At 47.3% G+C, this 21,590-nt stretch overlaps 2 protein-coding genes across 4 annotated transcripts; one reads left to right on the plus strand and one right to left on the minus strand.

Annotated features, from left to right (window-relative positions):
* Positions 1-446: 446 nt before the first annotated feature.
* LOC120712953 (triacylglycerol lipase 2-like) lies at positions 447-3,175 on the minus strand. The gene is made up of 8 exons (XM_039998899.1): positions 2,862-3,175; positions 2,586-2,696; positions 2,162-2,302; positions 1,952-2,062; positions 1,709-1,852; positions 1,540-1,583; positions 1,234-1,409; positions 447-1,119 (listed from the first exon to the last, which is right to left on the minus strand). Exons 1-8 carry the CDS (start codon positions 3,045-3,047, stop codon positions 797-799), a joined length of 1,236 nt encoding a protein of 411 aa, XP_039854833.1. The 5' UTR covers positions 3,048-3,175; the 3' UTR covers positions 447-796.
* A 7,112-nt stretch (positions 3,176-10,287) lies between these two features.
* Positions 10,288-16,099, plus strand: LOC120712954 (dapper homolog 3-like). Of its 3 annotated transcripts, XR_005691096.1 has the most exons (4): positions 10,288-11,166; positions 11,298-11,509; positions 15,748-15,844; positions 15,929-16,099. XR_005691096.1 is itself a non-coding variant. In XM_039998902.1 (3 exons), exons 1-3 carry the CDS (start codon positions 10,666-10,668, stop codon positions 15,767-15,769), a joined length of 735 nt encoding a protein of 244 aa, XP_039854836.1. In that variant the 5' UTR covers positions 10,288-10,665; the 3' UTR covers positions 15,770-16,099. The 3 variants fall into 3 exon arrangements, 2 of the variants coding, with proteins under 2 accessions (XP_039854836.1, XP_039854834.1); XM_039998902.1 differs by having other exon boundaries at positions 15,748-16,099; XM_039998900.1 differs by lacking the exons at positions 15,748-15,844; positions 15,929-16,099 and having other exon boundaries at positions 10,291-11,166; positions 11,298-11,852.
* Positions 16,100-21,590: the final 5,491 nt, after the last annotated feature.

A 21,590-nucleotide genomic window follows, 5' to 3' on the forward strand; every position in this document is an offset into this window, starting at 1 on the left:
TCTTTGTCACTGTCAAGAAAGTCAGCTGATTTATCTGCTAAACAAATCATAACACATGCAGCACCATAGCGACCTGTGTTTTCTTTTTAGTTTTTCAGGCCCATAGAACATATATAAGTATACATAAAAATGAACAATTTTCAAACTCATGTACGGTCGTTCTTTCTTTTATGAAGACGTATTGCGAGTTGTTAAGGTATATAATAAATCTCGCTGTCTATGCTGTCAGATGCTTGATCTGATCTTATCCTCTTCAAGTCTATCAGTCATCTCATCTCCAGCCGTTTCCAAACAAATAAAAGAAAAAGGCCCCAGTGCCTATACATTTGTGGCAGAGGTACAACTGAAATTTCCAGAATAAATTGTTGCAGATGTGGACTGGATAAAGAAAAACTTTCTAATTTTGAAAATTTCTTCCTGCACGTAGATGTAGACTGAATGTCATATAATAATAAAATGCTTTTCCTAAATTCATTTGTTGCAAACAGACAAGGAAAGGCATACATAAGCAAAGCATACGGCTATATGTGAGCTACTACGATCTTTCTTTATCTGCAAATTTGCAATACTGTGACCCGTCTGCTGACCACTGTTCCAGTGCTCAGCAACCTTCCCGTTTCACATCTACTCATTTAATTTCTCTCTCAACTAAATATCTAGTATTTAATTACTTGATACTATATTATAACCTCTGATACGTGAACGAACAATCTTTATATAGTTCTTTAGTGCAGTGGCCCTCCTTCCTTTCCTCTCGAGTGTCTCGAGACTGGATTGAATTCACTCACTGAGCTAGCTAGTTGAAGCGATCGAAGAAGGCGATCATGTCCTTGTAGACGTAGTCCCTGGCGCAGACGCCGATGACGAAGTCGAGGTGCGCGAACTGGTCGAGGTACTGCACGGTGAGCTTGTCGCGGTCGTGGCCCCGGAGGTCGTCGAGGAGGAGGCGCACGTCGGCGGGGTCGGCCAGCGAGTCCCGGCCGCCGTAGGTGAGGAAGAGCGGGAAGCTCGCCGGGATGCTGGACATCTCGTACACCGGCGGCTCCGCCTGCCCGTAGCTGGCGATGTTCCGCTCCGGCACCACGTAGTCGTACTTGGTCAGCACGCCGTCGCGCACGGCTGCCGCCGGTGGCCAAAAAAATAAAAAAAAAGCAACGGATTTACTTTATTACCACTCCGTTCAGTAATTAATTAGCGTTGACTGGCCGGACAGCGGTTAGAGAAGGCTCGTACTCTGCGCGAAGTGGACCATGGTCTTGGTGGACGTCGGCTGGGGCTCGTACTTGAGGAAGACGTCGGCGGCCGAGCTGTTGAGGCAGTAGTTCTTGCCGGTGATGGAGCCGACGAGGTCGTAGCAGTTCATCCCTGGCCTGCGGCAGAACGCCCTGATCAGGTTCGTCACCGGAGGCCTGCACTCATCGACATATAGCAGAAACGGCCATCATCATTCAGCGCCACAATGAATCGATCTGAACCCGTGTGTTTCCAACACGGAGAAATCTGAATCTGAATCTGCAGGCACGAGGACGCCGTACGTACGCTAGCGGGTTGAACTCGGCCACGCCCAGGAAGTCCGAGATGATCTGCGTTTCGAAGACGGCGAATCACTTGGTTGGTCAGAACTCAGAACAGGGTTTTGCCTCGGAGCAGAGAATGATGTGATGTCATGGCGGCTATTTTTGTTCAATGTCGTCGGTTAATTAGCTACCTCTCCGACGAACGCTTTGGCGAGCAGGATGCCGATGGGCGTGGTGATGTGGGCGAGGTAGGCGACCGGCGTCAGCAGCGCCGCCGACTTGAGCTGGTCCACCACCCGGCCCTCCGAGAAGGCCGCGAGCGCCACCAGCGTCCCCTGAAACCGGAAGGCAGCAGAGAGGAGAAGAATTCAGGCCTGAGCTTCGCCGTCGGCTCTGCACGGCTGCAGCTAGCGGATCGTTGGGGCCGTACGTACCATGGAGTGCCCAACGTAGTGGGGCTTCTGCCCGGTCTGCCCGTAGACGAAGTCGACCATGGCCGGCAGGTCGTTGACCACCAGGTCGTCCCAGGACCAGTTCCAGTAGAGCTGTGAGGAACACAAGGGATCGAAATCGATTAGCATTTTTATTAGCAAGCAGTAAGTACTCGGCCGGCGTACACGTCGCAGCTCGTCGTCGTTAATTACCCGGCTTGACGGGTCGAGCGAGACGTGGCGGCGGCTCCAGCGCGTGCCCCTGTTGTTGGCGATCCAGACGTCGAAGCCGCGGTCAGCGAGGATGAACGGCAGCGACTCCTCCGGCGACGCCAGCAGCCACGACATGCCGTCCTGCCAGCACAGCCACGCGACACGAGTGACAACCACCACGCACATAAGGAGCGCGGCAGGATCGTCACGTTCGTAAATGTTCACCCAACTGTGCGTGTGTGCTGATACACGCAAGGCCAGATGCATCCTATGAAAAGGCAAGTACTAGCACTCTAGCAGCAGCAGCAGCATCACCGGCCATCACGTATTCTATTCCTTGTTTCCATTTGATAGGGTGCTGGGCACATGAAACTGACAGGAAAGGGGGGGAAAAAGAATGCAGGAGCCAAGCACGCGAGCGTACCACAAGGACCCCATGCTGCAGGAGCACCGGCTGCCCCCCGCGCGCGCCGGCGCCGCCGTGGCCCCTCGGGATCCTTTGGAGGCTCAAGATGTACCCGTCCGCCGTCGTCACCTGCGTGTACATGTATCCAGGAAATTAGAGCCAATCAGGGCACGCGCAAAAAGCTTTCTTTCCTTTTTGTTCTTCCGATCCTGCCTCCGGATGGATGCCGGGATCCGCTGCACGAAACGGATCCACGATCGTGCCAAGGTCGAGTGGAAGGAGCAGATAGAGAACCTGGTGCTCCTCGCAGGGGTAGCCGAGCGGCGCCACGGCCAGCGCGCAGGGGCCGCCGCTGCCGGCAATGTCGCGGCCGCGGAAGGACGGCTGCTGGCCGGCGGCGACGGCGAGGTGCAAGGACGACACCACCACGAGCGCGACGGCGACCGCCGCGGAGGAGGAGAGGCCGGCAGGGACGATCATGCTGGCGGTGCCGGCGCGGCGGCCGTGCGCGCGGTAGCTGCTGCGCCCCCACTAGCGGTCGTGGTGTGCGCGTATCGTGGTGTGATCGAGACGAGCAGATCGACGCGCGCGCGCGCGGGTATTTAAAGTGCGCGGCTGCCGGGGATGGCAATGGATGGATGGATGGATCAGGAGCATTATTAACAGAATGGGGTGGTGCAAGCAGAGCGAGAGTGTCATGCGTGTGAACGCGAGAACCCTGGTGCATCGCTTTCGTCTAGGTGACACCTTTTCAGGCTCGGCATTGCAGCGCCAGTGATAGCACGAGGCATCCAATCCACTTTGGGGTGTTTTTGGTTCAAGGAGACGGGGTGGTCGTTCATCATGAGTTCGTCTCATAAACTTTGATGGGATGATTTACAGTAAAGATTAGCTCGTGAGAGAGATGATTCACACTAAAACAGAAAGAAGTGAGGAGATGATGGACTTACCTCATTTCTCAAACCAAACGCCTCACTTACTCTTTTTCATTGGCGAGTTCATTATTAGGCATAACGTACTATGCGTCTACACAAATTTGGTTCGTAAATTCTCGCTTTGTTTTGAATTCTTGAGTGATAAAGGTAGCAACTGCAGTGTTCTCCCGAAAGATGAAAGGAATAGCTGCAACTGAGAAACAGAATATTGATGTCCAGGGCCTTGTTTAGTTGCTCTCGTAAAAATTTTAAAATAGAATCTTTTTTATATTTGAAGTATTAAATATAGACTAATCACAAAACTAATTACAGAACTCGTCTGTAAACTACGAGATGAATCTAACAAGCCTAATTAATCTGTCATTTGTGCATGGTTACTGTAGCAATTTTAGCGCCTAATTATGACCTAATTAGACTCATTAATTTACAAGAAAACTATGTAATTAATTTTTTATTTCATTTAGATTTAATACTCCATGCATGTAAATTTCCATTCGATGTGATAGATTTGGAATTTTGAATTTTTGCAACTAAACAAGGCCCAGGTAAAACTCAGAACAGAAATAGATATTCAATGCTCTGTTCTCCTTGCATTGGGCAAAATTTTCTAGCATGCAGGCGTTCGCGCAGAGGATAGACGGTTAAGAATTTTCCTAGCAGTGCCCTGCCGCGACAATGACGCCAGCGGTTCCAGTCCATCCATGCCACAGTCAGGTCAACCACTGAATTCTGGTCTAACAGTGACGGCAGTAAATGTCAGTAGTATAAAATTAGAGTACCATATTCATCACTCAATTAAACCAAGCTGCTGCAGTAGTGCATTTCATTTTTGTGGCATAAATGACTTTTAGTAATTTACCATGGCTGCAAAAAATACTATTATTTTATTTTGTTAAAGAGCCAATCAACTTGTGCAAACTAGTGATTTTAATCGATACAAGTCTAAGAAATTCGTGGTTTTATTTTAGGCTTATAACTAATAACTTTCTTTTTATCTTCGTCCTCCCTCATTTCTTCACATTTCAGCAGAATGCTCAATATAAATACTTCGTAGTCGTTTATCAGGTTGTGAAACTTTAGCTACTACCAATTACTCTCTACATTTTCCATCCTTGGTCGTACTTCTCCCTAGTTCGTAATGGTAAGATATCTCAATATGATGAGAGGCAAAAGGGCATGTACCACTACTAGTCCACCATTTGGAGTTGGTGAGAGGCAAAAGGGCATGTACCACTACTAGTCCACAGGGGTTTTTTTACCGACCGGTGAGGTCAAACCGTCGCCGCCCGGTTCTGGTTTACCGGTCTGGTTTGACGGAAACTGGTAAAAACTGGTCAAATTCAAATTTCAAACTATAGACACTAGTTCTATCGGTTTCCACCGGTTAGCCGACCGGTTTGACCGATAAACCGGTCCGGTTTGAGTGGAAACCGGTCCGTTGAACAAAAAAATCGACTTTAGTTCAAAATTTAAATTTTTGTATAACATGTTTTTAGCCTAAATGAACCCTTCAATCCTCTTTTATACTACTTTTACATTAATACAATGTATAGCATGTTTTACATTGTATTTGTATACTTTTGTATGCACGTTTTTTTATTTAAATTCAAATGCCCGCAAAGTATACTAAATGAACGAATATTTGAAAAAATTTGACACCATTAAATTTGTCGCAACTTGAAGTATTTTTAGAAATTTTTTGAGATTTTTTCATTTTTTGAATTCAAATTTGAATTTTAAATTTGGACTGGTTTGAAACTGGCCGGAACCGGAACCGGTCCGAACCGGTTTGACCGGTAACCGCAGTTTCCGGACCGGTTCCGGTCGGTTTTTTTAACCCCGCTAGTCCACCATTTGGAGTTGGTGAGAGGCAAAAGGGCATGTACCCACTTGCATCCCTAGTCGGTACATCCAGAATGTTGGAGCAAAAAGACACAAAATGTTGGCCCAAAAGAACACATCCATTAACTAGTGGCGCATGCAATTGTGGAGCAATACGCTTATCTCTTCATGCAAAAACATAGCACACCTGCCTTCCTAGAAACTGAGCTAGAGCCTAGAGGTGCAAGAAAATCGCACCGTGCACTGTCGGCAACAAGAAACTACGGAGTTGCTTCAGAATTCAACAAGATAAGTAGACAACAGTATTCGCCTGCTGCAAACATTTTGCCGCTCCCAGCTGATGGGCAAAAAAAGAAAAAAAAATCAAGTTCAGTCAAGCAACATGTCGTCGCACGGGATGACATGATCAACTTCGTTTGGACTTCACACACCAGTGTGGGCTCTGCTCGTCAGCATCCAGTACTCCGTCTCGCGCACGTCTCCTCGAACATGCAGAGCCCGTTCTTACTGGGTTCAGACGCCCGCCGGTGATGGCGCGAAGGCCCCAGCTCGAAGACACAAGTGAGAAACGGACACGCCACATGCCCCCTCGCCGCCGTCGACCTGATAGCTTCATTTCATTGGGCTCCGAGAGGCAGAGGCTCATCCGCTCGCGTCTTTTCTTGCGGGAACAAGGCTTCGAGTAGCGTTCGTGCCTTCTCGGTAACCCAAGGCGCGGCATGGCGCGTGCGAGGCGGCGGCATGGGGGCCTGCAGGCAATCATCTGGCTGGCTCCTTAATAAGAACTGAACTTTCCAGTCCTCTGAACAAAAGGAGACTGTGGACGTGAGCTCGAGCGTTCACATCTCCAGCCTGCTTTGGTGCGTAGGATAGTGGTGGAGTCACTCAACAAGCGATTCAGTGCCCTGTTGTGCTGGCAACTGGTGCCGCTGGTGGTGGTGTTTTTTTTCTTTTTCTTTTTTGTTGCTGCTGCAGCACTAGTTCGGTGCCTCGGATTGTAGAGTAGAACGTGTGATCCATTTTGCCATTGGTGAGTGCACTCAAATCGTTAATAGATAGGCCACTACACATCCTGCCTCCAACAAAAAATGGTAGGGATCGGAACTTTAAAATTAGGGGTGCAAATAGGTGCCCCTAAGGGCTAAGGGTATCCACAGCCCCTCTTTAACTCAAAAGTTTATACTAATTTTTTAAAAAATAAAAGCTAATTTTGAAAAACTAGTATAATTTTTTAAACTAAAGAGGGCAATGGATACCCTAAGGCCAGTCTCAGTACACAATTTCATGACATAACTATCAAAACTGGAAACTAGATAACCATGCTAGATGAGTTTCATAGGGATGAAACTACTCTCTCGTCCTATAAAACTCCCTTCATAGGCATATCAGCAAAATTGAGACTGGCCTAACCATTTGCACCTCTATTGAAAATAGCCAAACCATCTTCTTGTAAATCGAACAGCCACCATATAACTGAAAGGACTACATTAATTATTCATGCCTGCCGCGGTGCCGCCTAAAGCTAAAACTTTAAAATAGCTAGCAAACTAGCAAGGTGGCCCGCACAAATAGCGCAGGTGGCTAATTTTTATTTTTATTCTTCCATCTGCAATTCCTTAAAATTTATGCATATATGCATTTATTTTATTTTATGGTCGCGGTATATTTTGTCTATTACGTGCCGTTTACAGGCTCTACAAATTTATTATTATAGCCGGCAAGGTACAATCTCATTCTTTATGTTCACCATCCTCTATGGTCGTCATCACTCTCTCAAAGTCTCACTCGTATTCACTTTTTCTACTCATAGTTTTTTTAAACAATGTTATTAAATTATACTTCTCCATGACCATGCCAATGGTTTTTTAGTTGCTAACATGCTTCCTAGATCGCACACTAACAATTTATTTGGTTGGACCTCATCTCCTCCTAAAACTTCTTTAGTTTTGACTTTAATGGTGAAACCACATTTTTTTCATGGTGGCCCGTGCTAATAGCACGGGTAGCTATTTTTTATTTATTTTCTTAAATTTTTTATCTTAACAGAATAGCCTATTTGGTATTTTATTTACTGTATCTCTCGTTTGCTCTTGTTGAATACTACTTGCAGCTTCCTATGGGTTTGTATTAAATCATCAGATTTTAAATTGCTTTATTATATATCACATTTCTATATTTATAATATTTTAACTTGCAAAATCTAAATATGATGATTCAATAATATTAGGTAACCTTGAATATGGACCCATATTGTAGCACATAATATTTAAGTTCGATGATTCGCAAGATGGGATCAACTTGGATACATGTTTATCTTTTTACAATGTTTTTATATGTAGGTACTAAATATATTTATATGTATGTGTTAGTGATGTTGAAGCCAACAACTTGTAACTTAGATGTTGAATTTTGATTTGTGCAATATTTTGAATAATATTAAGTGAAAGAAAGTCTAGCCTAGTTGTTAGAGCACCTAAGTAACATCTAGTCGATCTCGATCGGTCATATCCTATTTTTTTATTCTAAAATTAGATATTTATTAATTATATTTGATATAGACTTTTTGGATTAATTTTAACTGTTAGATATTCATTAAATCCAACGGTGTATAATCTTTTTTAGATTAATGTGTGAATTTATAGACCCTCTCGATGAATGTATTTAATATGGACTTTTTGGACTAGTTTTAAACATGGCCTCTTTAGGCTAGTTTAGACCGTTCGATCTTCATGACATACGTTGTCTCTGTTTAAAATTAACATGGGAATTTCTAGATGCTCTTGGCGAATGTAGTGGCTTCTTTTACCGCTCCCTTGCTTGTTCTTTCAACGGTAATAGGATGAGTGCCACACCCTTTTTGTCCCTCTTGATGGTTATGCTATTGGTGACATGCATCTCATTGCCTTGGATTTATGATGTATCGATCTAAATCTATCTAGTTCAACTTTGGCTCCTCGAACCAATCTCACCAAGAACGCTTTCACAATAAAGAATCAAGCAAATATATTGAAGACCGCGAGGCGAATAGGGATGATGATTCACTAAAAAATCCTCAAATATGTGATAATCAATATCCACATGTCTAGTTTGACTTTGGCTCCTTGAGCCATTCTCACCAAGGACGCTTTGTAATTAAAAATCAAGCAAACAGACCGAAGATCGACATGCGAGGCAAAGGGAGATGATGATGATCCAAAACAAATTTTAGAGCGCTGCATGGTTGGCTTGATTGACACATGTATATGTAATTGTCCTCATTTTTTTTCAAAACTAATATACTGCCCAGTAGAGTTTGTTGTCATTTATGTCATATTTGTGAGATCGATTGCACACTCCAAGAAACATGATTTTGTATTGATGTCCAAATTAAACCTAATGCATGAAATTAGATAGCCTTAACCTCTCTCCCTTCCCTTCTATTTTTTATGATTTGCACCCTCTATAAATTTGTTGTAGTTTTGATCTGGTCAATTCGGCCAATTGAATTAGTTAAAGGTGGGACATTTTCCTCTCTACTATTTCCTTATAAAAAGAAAAAAATGAAGCCCTGATTTTCTATTTTTATTAGTACGACTGGTTGTTGTTGTTTCTCTTTTTTTTGAAAAGAACAGATGAGAAATTAGTAAAGAGATATATTGATCATATTACGCTTATATTATTTTAATTTTCTATATTTAATATATGCATACTATTTTTTTTACAATAATTTAATATCTTTGATCGTCTTCAGCGTTGATTCTTTGAATTAATCTTAATTTATTTTCTTTTTCTATATTTAATATATGCATACTCTTTTTTACAATAACTAAATATCTTTGATCATATTTGGCATGGACTCTTTGTATTAATCTTACATTCTTTTCTTTTCTATATTTAATATATGCATACTCTTTTTTACAATAACTAAATATCTTTGATTGTATTTGGCATGGACTCTTTGATTAATCTAAGTCGTTAGATCTTCATAAAATCCAAATGTCCAAATTCTTCTCTTTTTTAGATTAATATGAGAATTTCTAGCCTCTCTCGACGAATGTGGTGGCTTCTTCTAACACTCAAATATTTATATAATAGATAGAAGATAGATTCTGCCGCAATGCATACACCTCTGGTCTTCCGTCAACAGGTGGTCCTTCACATGTCTGCCATCGCTTTAATCTGTTCGTCTTTCCCCATGGAGATCAAGATCATTGCCAGTTTTTTTCTGAAGCTGACTGAACTTCTGTTCAGAGTTCAGACTTCCATTGGAGGAAGCAAGCTATCGTCAGTATGGAATGGCAGCCATTAGCCCATTACCAACCGTAGGACATGGGAGCAGAGCTGAGAGGTCATACTCATATCGTGCAGCAGCGCCAAGCAGTTGAGTGCAAGCAACGTGGCTGATCCCTTGGAAGCCTGACACACTGAATCGTTCGAGGCCATCAATTCTAATTCCCAAGCCGGCAGGGGAATGAACGAATGAAAAGAATGATGCTCCATTTGACGGCTTATCCCGAACGATCACGTAGGAGCCTGCTGGTTGCTCTTCTGAAGCAAGCTGGAAAAGGCAAAGATTCTTGACATCTTGCAGATGACAAACGTCGATGTGCTCGATGGCCTCCTTTTGACATTGGAGTAGCAACTGTCAGCTGCTAGAGTGCTACTCTTTTAAAGAGCTCTGATCTTGGAAACGGTTCCTCTAACGTCCGTTCCCTCGCATTTGGTCACTAACTGGTGATTCGGCAGTCTGTTTTTTTTAGCTGAGATAGGCTTTGCTTCTGAGTTCTCTGACGTTGAAGCGGAGAGTGTTTTTTTTTTGAGAAGGTGTAGTAGTTTTTTTTTTTAAGGGAGCAGAAAGTGTAGTAGTATCTTAAACCTACATCGCTGAACCAAAAGGAGGTCTTCCGAGGCCTCTCAGCTGTTGCCCGCTCATACTGCACCGCGTGTGACTCATGTAAAAAAATTGTACCGCACGGAGGCACGGATGTGTCGCCATGAAACCGAGACAGTTCGCGTTCGCTTTACGCGCAGGACAGGTCAAGCGGCCGCCGCTTCCTCGCAATGAGTCCAAGGGTGACGTCCTTGCCTCTTCACCAAATCGAAGACACCAGGCGCTGGCACTCCCCGACCATCTCGAGCGCGTCGGTCGGCGCTGCGCCTCCCTCCCTCCATCACCGGCGCACCTCCTCCCTCCCCTCCCTCGCCGGCGACCACAGCGGCGACCGGATCCCTCATCGGCGACAGCTTGCGGCGCCCGCCCCTGCCCCCCCCCCCCCCCGCGGCTCGCCTCCTAGGTGTATCTCGCGGCTCGCTTTCCAGGTGGATCTCGCGGCGCCGCGCCCATGCCCCCCGGCGGCGGAGCTTCCTGCCTCGGTGGCGGCCTCGCCACCCGAGCGCTCCGCCTCCGGGCTTCGCCGCGCCACGCTCGGTGCTTCCTAGCGCTGCTCCGCGCGCCTCTCCATCGCGGCGGCCTGCGCGGCGGCGCGGCGCGGCCTGCGCGGCGGCGCGGCCTGCGTCGGCGAGACCGGCAGCGGAGATGGCATGCGAGCCCGCGGCGGGGCGGACCGGCGGCCGCGGCGGCTCCTCCTCGCCGTCTTCCTCGGCTCCCTCGACCCCGGCACCTCGCCGTCCTCCCCACTCCCTCCCTCCCTCCCGAGCTCCCTCCGGCGGTGGTTGGCCGGATCCGTGCCCTCCCGCACGGGGCCACGGCGGCGGCGGCCGTGGAGGCCCCCTCCCGCAGGGCGCGGCGATGGCGGGTGGCCTCCGGTCAGCCGTCACCTGGTGGCCCTCATCCCCATCGCGACCAGTGGCTGCAGTACAACCTAATCACCTTGCTGCATCAGGTTCTTGCTTGGGGTCCCATCCGATCTTTGATGTCTGGATCAATCGAGCTGGAGCTCCATCCCCATCCACATCTGCTGATGTGATTATTTTATCATTGCTGCATTAGATTTTGATTCTTCTCGATGCACAGGAAGCTGAAGAGCGTAAAAACGTCATGAAGGATCCAAATTCAGTTGTGCCAGCAGCATTTGTTTCATTTCGCTCCCGTTGGGGTGCATCAGTCTGTGCTCAGACCAAACATACTAGCAATCCAACAGTCTGGTTGACTGAATGGGCTCCAGAACCTCGTGATGTTTACTGGAATAATCTATCAATCCCATTTATTTCCCTCACCATCAGGAGGTTGATAATTGATGTGCATTCTTCTTCCTTAACTTCTTTTATGTCATTCCAATAGCATTCGTACAGTCTCTTGCAAACCTTGAAGGAATAGAGAAGGCCCTTCCATTTGCCTATTATTTCCATTCTGTCACTTTATGTCTACTTTTCTTCCTGCTATGACACTAAATGATATTTGCCCATTATTTGTGTGTACTTATGTTAGCGATGGTAGTTTATTCAAAAATAGATAAAGTTGTTAGTACAAATATGTAGCTCTTGAACATTTTATTCACCTTCCTGTATTTATTAAGTTGCATACCTGTACCTTATGTTTTATCAAATTGCATTGATGATTCTACTCTCTTTTTTCTATGTCACAAAGAGTAAATGTGATGTGCATACCTGAAGGAAGTGCATACAATTTTGTGAGATACCAAATATGACCAGTTTTGATCTAGATGTAACCGCTTTTGGCGCAAATAGCCTATCATAACATTGAGTTTAAGACCCACCATATCTTGCTTTAGTCACATGAGAGGTCTATGAAAGTTTCTGTTTTGGCAAATTATAATTTCTTGGAATATCATCTTGAACATAAATAAGCTTTTATTTCGTCTTATTTGTCTTAACCTAGGCTTTAATGCTTGCAAAGATGTGGTCACATCTTCAATGTCTTTTCACATGAGAGGAGCTATGTTTAATGATTATAATGGAATTTGTCGTGGGCTTTTGGGGTACCCACAGCCGGGTGGCGGAACGCACCCGCCTAATCCCCGAGGGAGAGTACTCGGAAAGTGCCAAGCTATTAGGTTGATCTAGCTCAGGGGCAAGAACGCAAGAACACACGGATTTAGAGTGGTTCGGGCCGCCGGAGAGTAATACCCTACATATATTGTGTGGTGTACTTAGTATGAATGAGTCTATCCTCTGCCCAGCCCGGCTTGAGTCATTCTCTAGCAGGCGTCCCCCTTTTATAGTGCAAGGAGGACACGTACACAGGTGTTGGACCCCGACAGATGGGCTCAACAAGGAGGTATATTTTACTATAAAAAAGACACTAATGGTGCTACAGTGGTCGAGAATCTCTTTCCGGATACGCTTCATTGCACTGTAGACTCTCTGACCGAAGGGAGTCTTCACTTGTCCCATCGGCGAGGCGCCCGTTGAGGCAGTGTAGGTTGCGACGTAGACTGTTGGGTCTACCGCGTAGGCGTTATGATACTCCGTTGCCGAGCTGTCGTGTCTAACTGGCGTAACAGACTAACGCGCGTGGCGTGGGCGGCGCCAGCGACTGCTCTGCGCGCCTTGGTAACACGCGACCAATAGTGCAACCTAGCAAAAGCCGCCTCGGGCTCTGCTGTGGCAGAGCGCACTTCCTCCTACTGCACTGAATGCGGTAGGTAGGCGAATCTTCCAGTGGAAGACACGCGGCCCGCGCGCGTGCCCGTACCTATGGACACGTGGCGGCTCCGGACCAGCCCCAGGCAGGGTGTCGGTTCCTCCCTGCTGAGGGGTCAGGATAGTATATGGGGGTACCGGACCCGGCGGGGGTCATCGGTACTCCCTGGGAGGTCCGGGGCCCCCAGCTGTTTTAGCTGAGGGCTACCTCCTCCGGGACACGTGGCGTCACCGGACCCTCCCCAAGCGGGGAGCGGGTCCGGGGCCGTTTGCCGAGAGAGTAGGGCTCCGGTCCACAGGGGTCTGGCTGCTCGGCCGTCAGGGCGTAGTTAAGGATAACTACGAGACTCTTGCCTAGACACAGCAAGAGGGGGTACCCCAGTCCTGGGGTACCGACAGTGGCCCCCGGGCCCACCTCGGGAGAGGTACAAACCCGCGGGTGGGGCCACTATCGTGATGTGTTTCCACGTAACTTGGCTGTGTCGGCGTGCTCATGTCGAGAGCAGGTGCTCCGGACCCCTTGGAGGCAGGAATACCTGTTGCCAGTTTCAGGTACTAGAGCACTTTCCTTAGGGCGGCGAAGATGTAGGCTTGGGGTATGGAACCAAGCCAAGCGGCTACACGGACCTCGGACCGCTCAGGGAGCGAGAATCACTTCCCTGGACCTGTCAGTGGCGATCGTGGCGGGCGGTCTCCGCCAGAGCGGGCTGCCGGAGTGGACTTGAGTCGACTGTGGCGAGCGGTCTCCGCCGGAGCGGGCCACCGGAGTGGACTTTTGTCGACCGTGGCGAGCGGTCTCTGCCGGAGCGGGCCACCGGAATGGACTTGAGTCGACAGTGGCGAGCGGTCTCCGCCGGAGTGGGCCACCGGAGTGGACTTTTGTCGACCGTGGCGAGCGGTCTCCGCCGGAGCGGGCCACCGGAGTGGACTTGAGTCGACCGTGGCGAGCGGTCTCCGCCGGAGTGGGCCACCGGAGTGGACTTTTGTCGACCGTGGCGAACGGTCTCCGCCAGAGCGGGCCACCGGAGTGAACTTTTGAGCGACCGTGGCGGGCGGTCTCCGCCGGAGCGGACCACCGGAGTGGACTTGAGTCGTTGCTGACAATCCCATGAATTACGCCACCGGACCTTGCAGCAAGGTGTAGGAAACCAGGACTTATACTAGAAAGGAACTCGGGACCTCTAGGGACAGCAGCCTCAGATACCAGGGGACTCGTAACAGGGCAGTGAAGTACGTAGGCATAGGGTACATTACCAGGCTAAGCTACGCGGAGCTTCTCTACCCCAGGATACAAGCACCACTTCTCCTGAGCAGGTCCCTAGGGGTTCGAACTGCCTTCTAGCTAGAAGGGGTGTCCCCATCTGACCATAAGCCAGCAGCTCAACTTGGATCGTTAGTAACTAAAGAAAAGACTCCATTTGGGAGTAAGACACAGTTAAACCAAAACGGATAAGTGTAATCAAGGTAAAGTTCAGATAAGACTGAGAAAGCAATTCTCCTTTATTGTGGTTATTGTGGTGTACATCAGAGCTCGGGATTACGAGGGCGGACCTCTACCGCTCTGGACCACTTGCTGGTGTCGCCTGTTTGTGCGATGAAGCCAGAGGTCGGGTTTACAAGGACGGACCTCTACCGCTCTGGACCACACATAGGCACCACATTATTACAAAGGAGAAACTCTCTCTACCCTATCTAGGAGTAACCTACAGCTGTCATTCGTAAGGCATGCACTTCCCGGCCGAAGTGGAACATCCACCTTGGGGGTTCTTCATGATCGTCGGAGGCGAAGGCGTCCTGGGTGTGCTTGTACACCATCATCCAGCATCACCTCGGGAGCTCGCAGGGCTCTTCCCAGCACAAGAATTGTCCCATTCTCAGATAACATGGGGACAAATTCTTTGGCTTTGAATTGGAGTGGCCCAGCCGTCTCCGTCTGTCGTCGGAAGCCAGCCCGATGACCGTTCGTCACGAGCTGGGTGCTCGTTTGGATGAGCACAGAGCGTGGAGAAGGGCGGTCGTTCGCTGGCTCGACCTTGGTGCTGGCGTTAGGCCCCCGCGCCTGGTGGCGGGGTCCTGTCTGCAGCAGCACCGAGAGAGACTCGGTCCTGGCGAGAGAGGAGACGACGGTCAACTTCCCCAGGGCCACAGCGGTCGGCTCCAGGCTTCATATTGAGAGAAAGCCTTGAGCCAATGCCATGCTGCCGCAGGGGAACCCTGGTGGTTGCTTGAGAGAAAACCTTGAGCCGACGCAGAGGTATTGTAGGGTAACGCACAATGTTTGTTTCCACTGCGCGCCGCCACGCCGGCTCTGAGGTGTCGCAGTGGCAACGCACAGCAGGCGCCGCTGCCGTGCGCCGCCGCACCGAGGGCATCGTCGTCTCGGTGCTGTGGCATGCGGCGTAGGTGCCGCCATGCCTCTCTTCATCTTCTCGTCGCCGTTGCAGAGGATGAGCTCAGCCTCAGAAGCCTGGAGATCTAGCCAACGCTTGCACCCTCCCCACGGACGGCGCCAAATGTCGTGTGCTTTTGGGGGTACCCACAGCCAGGTGGCGGAACGCACCCGCCTATTCCCCGAGGGGGAGTACTCGGGAAAGTGCCAAGCTATTAGGCTGATCTAGCTCAGGGGCAAGAACGCAAGAACACACGGATTTAGAGTGGTTCGGGCCGCCGGAGCGTAATACCCTACATCCACTGTGTGGTGTACTTAGTATGAATGAGTCTATCCTCTGCCCAGCCCGGCTTGAGTCATTCTCTAGCATACTACTGAAAAGTTCATCTAACAATAGTTTGATCCTTGCTTATTTATTTGACTCAGTTCCATTAGTTTTGTATATTACAAGTTTGCATGTGCATTGTTGCAGGTTCATCAAAGGTAATTCATGATTCGATGTATCACTTGGACAAAATTAAATGACTATCATTTTTTGGAGTGTGATATATTTCCAGAATATGTTTGTGGTTAGTTTAATTGATTTTGTTGTTATTACAAAGTGTTATAATTCCTACTTAGGATATCTCAGAAAAATCTCACATTTGCTGCAGGCTTTTTTCTTTATATGTTGTGTTTTGCTAATCGGAGGCATAGAGTTCTTGCTTCAAGATAATTTGCTGCATATACCTTTTTTCTTGCTTTAGATCAAGAATGTACGAAAACGATCATTTGCAGTATTTATTTATGTTAAATGTCACCATCTATTAAGTTTGACGAGGTCACCTGCTATAACGAACAAAGAACTACCACATTTATTTTCCATAGTACAAATTAGAGTTGTCCATCATGGCAGTCTACTTACTGTCAGTCTACTTACTGCTATGTCCGGCACATTCTATGTTATAGCAAATGAGCCCTCACATGCTACACAACCATATACACGCACTTTAACTGCAGGCGCGGCGTTAGGCGTTTTTTTTATATTTTTTAAAAATTAAAATTTCAAAAATATATGTCCGTTTTGAAATATTTCAAATATATACCCCGGTCGCCCCCCCATAGGGCGACAGGCCTTAAGTGTAATTTTTTTTTCAAATTCGCAATGAGGTCCCTGAAAAAAAAGGCCCTGTCGCCCGTTGGGGGGCGACAGGGGCCTGTCGCCCAGCCCACGGGCGACCGTCGCTGGGCCCGGCCCACAGGCGCGGCAGGGGGCCTGTCGCCCCCCCCCCCCCCCCCCGCGGGTGACCGGGGGTGTCCCCCCTATAAAAGGGCCAGCCCTCTCCTTCTCTCCTCATTTGAGCCCGAAAATTCCACCAAAAATCCAGAAAAAAAGAGAGAAGTGAGGAGAAGGAAAGCGGCGAAGCCCTGCCGGATTCAGCACTTGTGATCTGCATGTTAGTGTATTTAGTTTAAATATTGTTATATTTAAGTACTACGTATTTAAATATGAGTAATTTAAGTAGGGGTGAGTAATTTAATTTAATTAGTGCTATAGTAGAACTATTTAAGTAGGAGTTTAATGATATTTTAGTTTGTAGTTACGTAGTAGTAAATTAGTTTAGAAAATTTGTTCTATGCATTTATTATTAGAATTGCAGTACTATTAGAGACGTGTTTATAAATTAATTTTGATTTAGAATAGAATTTGGCATATGCAGTATAGAATTTGAGTGTCATCACGTAGTTATGAATACTTATACGTTGTAGTTGAATTTCATACTTAGTTTTTACGGATTATTGAATAAGGTAGTGAAGTAAAGAGTATAACTCGATAAGTATTATGTGATATACAGATATGTCGAGCAAGATGCAGTTTCAAATATTTTATGGTGAATACAATGTTATGTATGGGCCAAATGGAGTAGATCTTTCTATCTTTAAGCGCACATCTAGCGGCATAGATAAACCTCTGGAAAGGAGTTTTGGTTCCATATGTAAGTGGCTGCAGCGTGGGTTCCATGTTGATCCGTTGACACATGTGATCACTGTCCAGTCTCTTGTTAATTGGGAGGTAGAAAGTGAATTATGGAAATTAATGATGATACACAGCACTGATGACTGACAGAAGTACATGCAAGCAGCTCTAGAGCGTGGGTGGCCTCTGGCCATTCTTGTTCAAATCCGGGAGAAGACACAAAATGAAATCCAACATTGTGCAGATCAAGGAACTCCGAGTATTCGAAGAGAGACCAATTATGTTGAAATCCAACATTGTGCAGATCAAGGAACTTCGAGTATCCAACATGAGTCAGAAGAGACAGAGAACCAAAACATGGGACCACAGGGCCTTGCTGATGAGGGAGAGAGGATACATAACATTGTGGACGAGATGGAGGCAGAAGACCAAACCGCAATAGAGATGGAAGAATATGAGGACTCATCTGATGACGAGCAGTACTCATTACCAAAAGAGTGGAAAGAGCATGGTTTTGACAGTCATGTCGCAGAAGATGTACGAAATCAGGAGTGAGAGTACAGAGGGAATGAGGTAGTGCAAGGTGCAACATATCCAAACATTGAAGCCGTAAAAGATGCTGTGAGACTATGGGCAATCTCATTGAAACGAGAATTCAGAGTCGTAAAGTCTGGCAGTAAAGAATATGAGGTGAAGTGTGTGAATTCTGGATGTCCATGGCGAGTACATGCATTCAAGGGAAAATGGAAGTCAAACTGGAAATGTTCCATTGTCACAGAGCACGCTTGTTTGCTGTCAGAAGTTCTTCCCTCGCATCGCAATATATCATGCGACTTTGTTGCAAAGCAAATGTATGGGTTTATTATGGACAACCTAAATTATGAGCCAAAAATGATTGTTCGACACATTGAGCAGACTTACCAGTACACCATCAGTTATTTGAAGGCATGGCGGGCTAAACAAAGGGTGTTCGAGATGCGGTTCGGCACATACGAGGCATCATATGATAACCCACCTCGTATGTTATCCCAAGTTGCTGCTAGAAATTCTGGAAGCTTTTATGACACATACCTTATACCAGCCGTGACTAGGGGACAAAGAATTATGCAACGAGCCTTCTTTTGCATAGGTGCTTGTGTTAGAGCATTTCAGTTTTGTCTTCCGGTGATCTGCATTGATGGCACATTTTTGACTGGAAGGTATAAAGGTCAGATACTCACCGCAATCGGTGTAGATTGCAACAACCAAATTGTTCCGCTCGCATTTGCATTTGTTGAGAACGAGAACATAGATAGTTGGTATTGGTTCCTTGAACGAGTGAAGATTCATATTGTTGCTGCACGTCCAGATGTGTGCCTCATTAGTGATAGGCATGCAGGTATCCTGCAATCAATACTGAAATTGCAACGTGGAACTGTGACAACGCCTCCATTATGGCCTGATGTCCAAAACAGGTGGTGCATTAGGCATATGGGTGCAAACTTCTATGAACACTTCAAGAACAAGGATCTTAAGAACCTGTTTAAGAGGTTGTGCACCCAAAATCAACAGAGAAAATTCAATGCATTATGGCAGATGCTTGATCAGTTGACTGCAGAGCTAGTGAAGGTAAGGGCATCAGGAGCAGGCACGAGTCAGGCTGCAGAGGCTAGGAATTCAATTGAGAAGCCATTTTCACACTGGATTCGAGGTGCACCTAAGGAGAAATGGTCATTCCTTTATGATACCAACGGAATACGGTATGGTATTCAGACAACGAACCATGCAGAGTGTTTCAATATGGTTATGCGTTCTTGTCGTGTATTTCCACTTGTGGGAATTGTTGAGTTCATCATGTATGGGTGCATGAAGTATTTCAGAGAGCGTTACACGGCTGCAAGCATAAACATCAGCAACCCCCAAATTCAGTTTTGCAAAAGAGTGACACAATATATGCAAGAGAAGATTGAAAAGGCCAAACTGCACCGCGTCATATCCACAGGTACAATGGAGCATAGATTTGAGGTTATATGTAAGGATAGAAGTGGTCGTGGTATCCGTAGAGATAGAGTGGTACAGGAGAGTCTGATTACAGTTGATGGCAAAGCCTTCTGCTCCTGCATGAAGCCTAAGTTATTGCATATGCCATGCTCCCATCTCATTGCGGCATGTGCAGAGTCTGCGTTACAGCCAGGACTATTTGTTTCACCGTACTTCAGCAAGGAAGCAGCTGTATCCACATGGGGACATGAGGTATACGGGATTGGAATTGTGGGGCCTTTCACTCAGGATAATGAGAATAAGATGTTTATTCCTGATCCAGGCACTAAGAAAGGCAAAGGCCGCCGTCAGACACGTCGTATTCGGAATGGTATGGACGAGTCAGAAGCAAGCAAGGCACAAAAACGTTGCAGCCAATGTGGATCATTGAGTCACAACTACAAGAAGTGTCCTCATAATGCACTTCACGATGCTGCTGACGTCGGTCCTTCCGGAAATCACAGAGATGGAGCACCTCCTACGTTCAGACGAGCATCGGCGAGAATTGCTCGTGGAAGGCATTCGGTGTCATGATCCACAATTGTATTTCATTATTTGTAATATGTAGTAATCGTACGTTCAGTTTGTATGGAACATATCTGTAATGTATAAATATCGTGCGTGGAGTTTGTATCGAACCTATCTATAATATATAGTAATCGTGCGTGGAGTTTGTATCGAACATATCTGTAATGTATAAATATTACGCGTCCAGTTTGTATGAAATATATATTTACCTATGTGTTCTCATATATTTTTTAATGCAGGTATGGAGATGGACTCCTTGCTAGACCCAGTGATCGACTCGAGCCACAGGTCTTACTTTGCAGCTGTTGAGCACCGAGCCCTAGAGGTGCTACGTCCTCGTCCACCCGGCGAGGCGATCTCTATACACCACGATTGGTGTGACCGGTATGTAATGAAATATTATTGTTTATCACTTATGTATTCGCCACTATTTCTTTGTTTCGACATTTTTTGTTTTTTTGCAGGTTACGTGAGGCCGGCCTACTGACTCTGAGCCGTCTTGTCGAGGTTGGGCCTATTCAGCTCGACTGATCCCTCCTGACGGCGCTCGTTGACAGATGGAGGCCGGAGACACACACGTTCCACCTCCCGTGTGGGGAGATGACTCCTACGCTGCAGGACGTGGCCTACCTCCTCGGCCTCCCTATCATCGGGGAGGCTGTAGGTCCACGTGTGGTGGCGGCCTCATGGAAGGATGAGCTGGAGGCCCGTTTTGCCCTGGTTGACCGCGTGGAAGAAGCAGGTCCGATCAACCCGCACCCGCGAGCAGCAGGTCCTTCGAAGACCTGGTTCCTACAGTTTACAGTACGTATTCATTCCATATATAAATTTAATTGTTACAATTCACATGTTCCATTGATAGTTGAAACCATTAATCTTAATTGTTTATGCAGCCTGCCCTGTTGGCTGCGGATGCCGACGAGTACAGTGTGACCAGATCGCTGGAGGCGTACCTACTTTGGTTGTTTGGTTACATCATGTTCAACAACACTCATGGCAACTCGGTCGATAGGATTCTCCTTCCGTATGCACGGGAGATTGCGGATGGGGACGAGGACGTACCGCCCTACAGCTGGGGTGAGGCGGTACTTGCAGCCACTTACCGTGGACTCTGTGACGGCTGCATGAAGACACATGTGAACGCTATCCTGTCAGGGTGCCCACTACTGCTACAGCTTTGGTCGTACGAGAGGCTAGCCGTTGGTCGGCCCTTTGTCAGCCACGAGCCTTACCACGGAGGCATGTACGGTGACGAGGAGGACGAGAGGCCCACTATGGGAACTATCTGGATCTGGCGTTAGGTACGTTCGCAACAAATCTAATTTTGTTATTCATTGTTACATGATGTATTAGCGCAATTTTAATTTTACTTATTCGGAGCTCGACATGCTGACGCCCGAGGACGTTATCTGGGAGCCTTACAGCCCAGAGGCTGTGGCTACCCGTGCACCAGCAGGCCTGTCTTCGCACTGCTCCGCGAATGCGAGCCTGTGGCTTACTTCCGCCGTCCTGGTTTATGACATCGCGGTTGAGGCATATTGCCCCTGGAGAGTTAGGAGACAGTTTGGGCAGCGCCAGGAGTTTCCGGTGCCCACCGCGTTGGAGCGTGTCAGTCGCCAGGACCACAGGTAATTATGAATGAACTTGGCTCATACATTCGTGTCGAATCTAACGATTCTTCGTGGTCCACTTTGTAGGTTGTCAAGGAGTGGCTTGCCGTGCTCTGATGATTGGCTCACCAAGATCCAGCCGTGGGTGGACCAATGGGAACAGGCAGACGAGCTCTTGGTCCATCCAACAGGACCACACAC

This window comes from Panicum virgatum, chromosome 6K (genome assembly GCF_016808335.1).
Source record: "Panicum virgatum strain AP13 chromosome 6K, P.virgatum_v5, whole genome shotgun sequence".
In the NCBI taxonomy this organism is placed as follows: Eukaryota; Viridiplantae; Streptophyta; class Magnoliopsida; order Poales; family Poaceae; genus Panicum; species Panicum virgatum.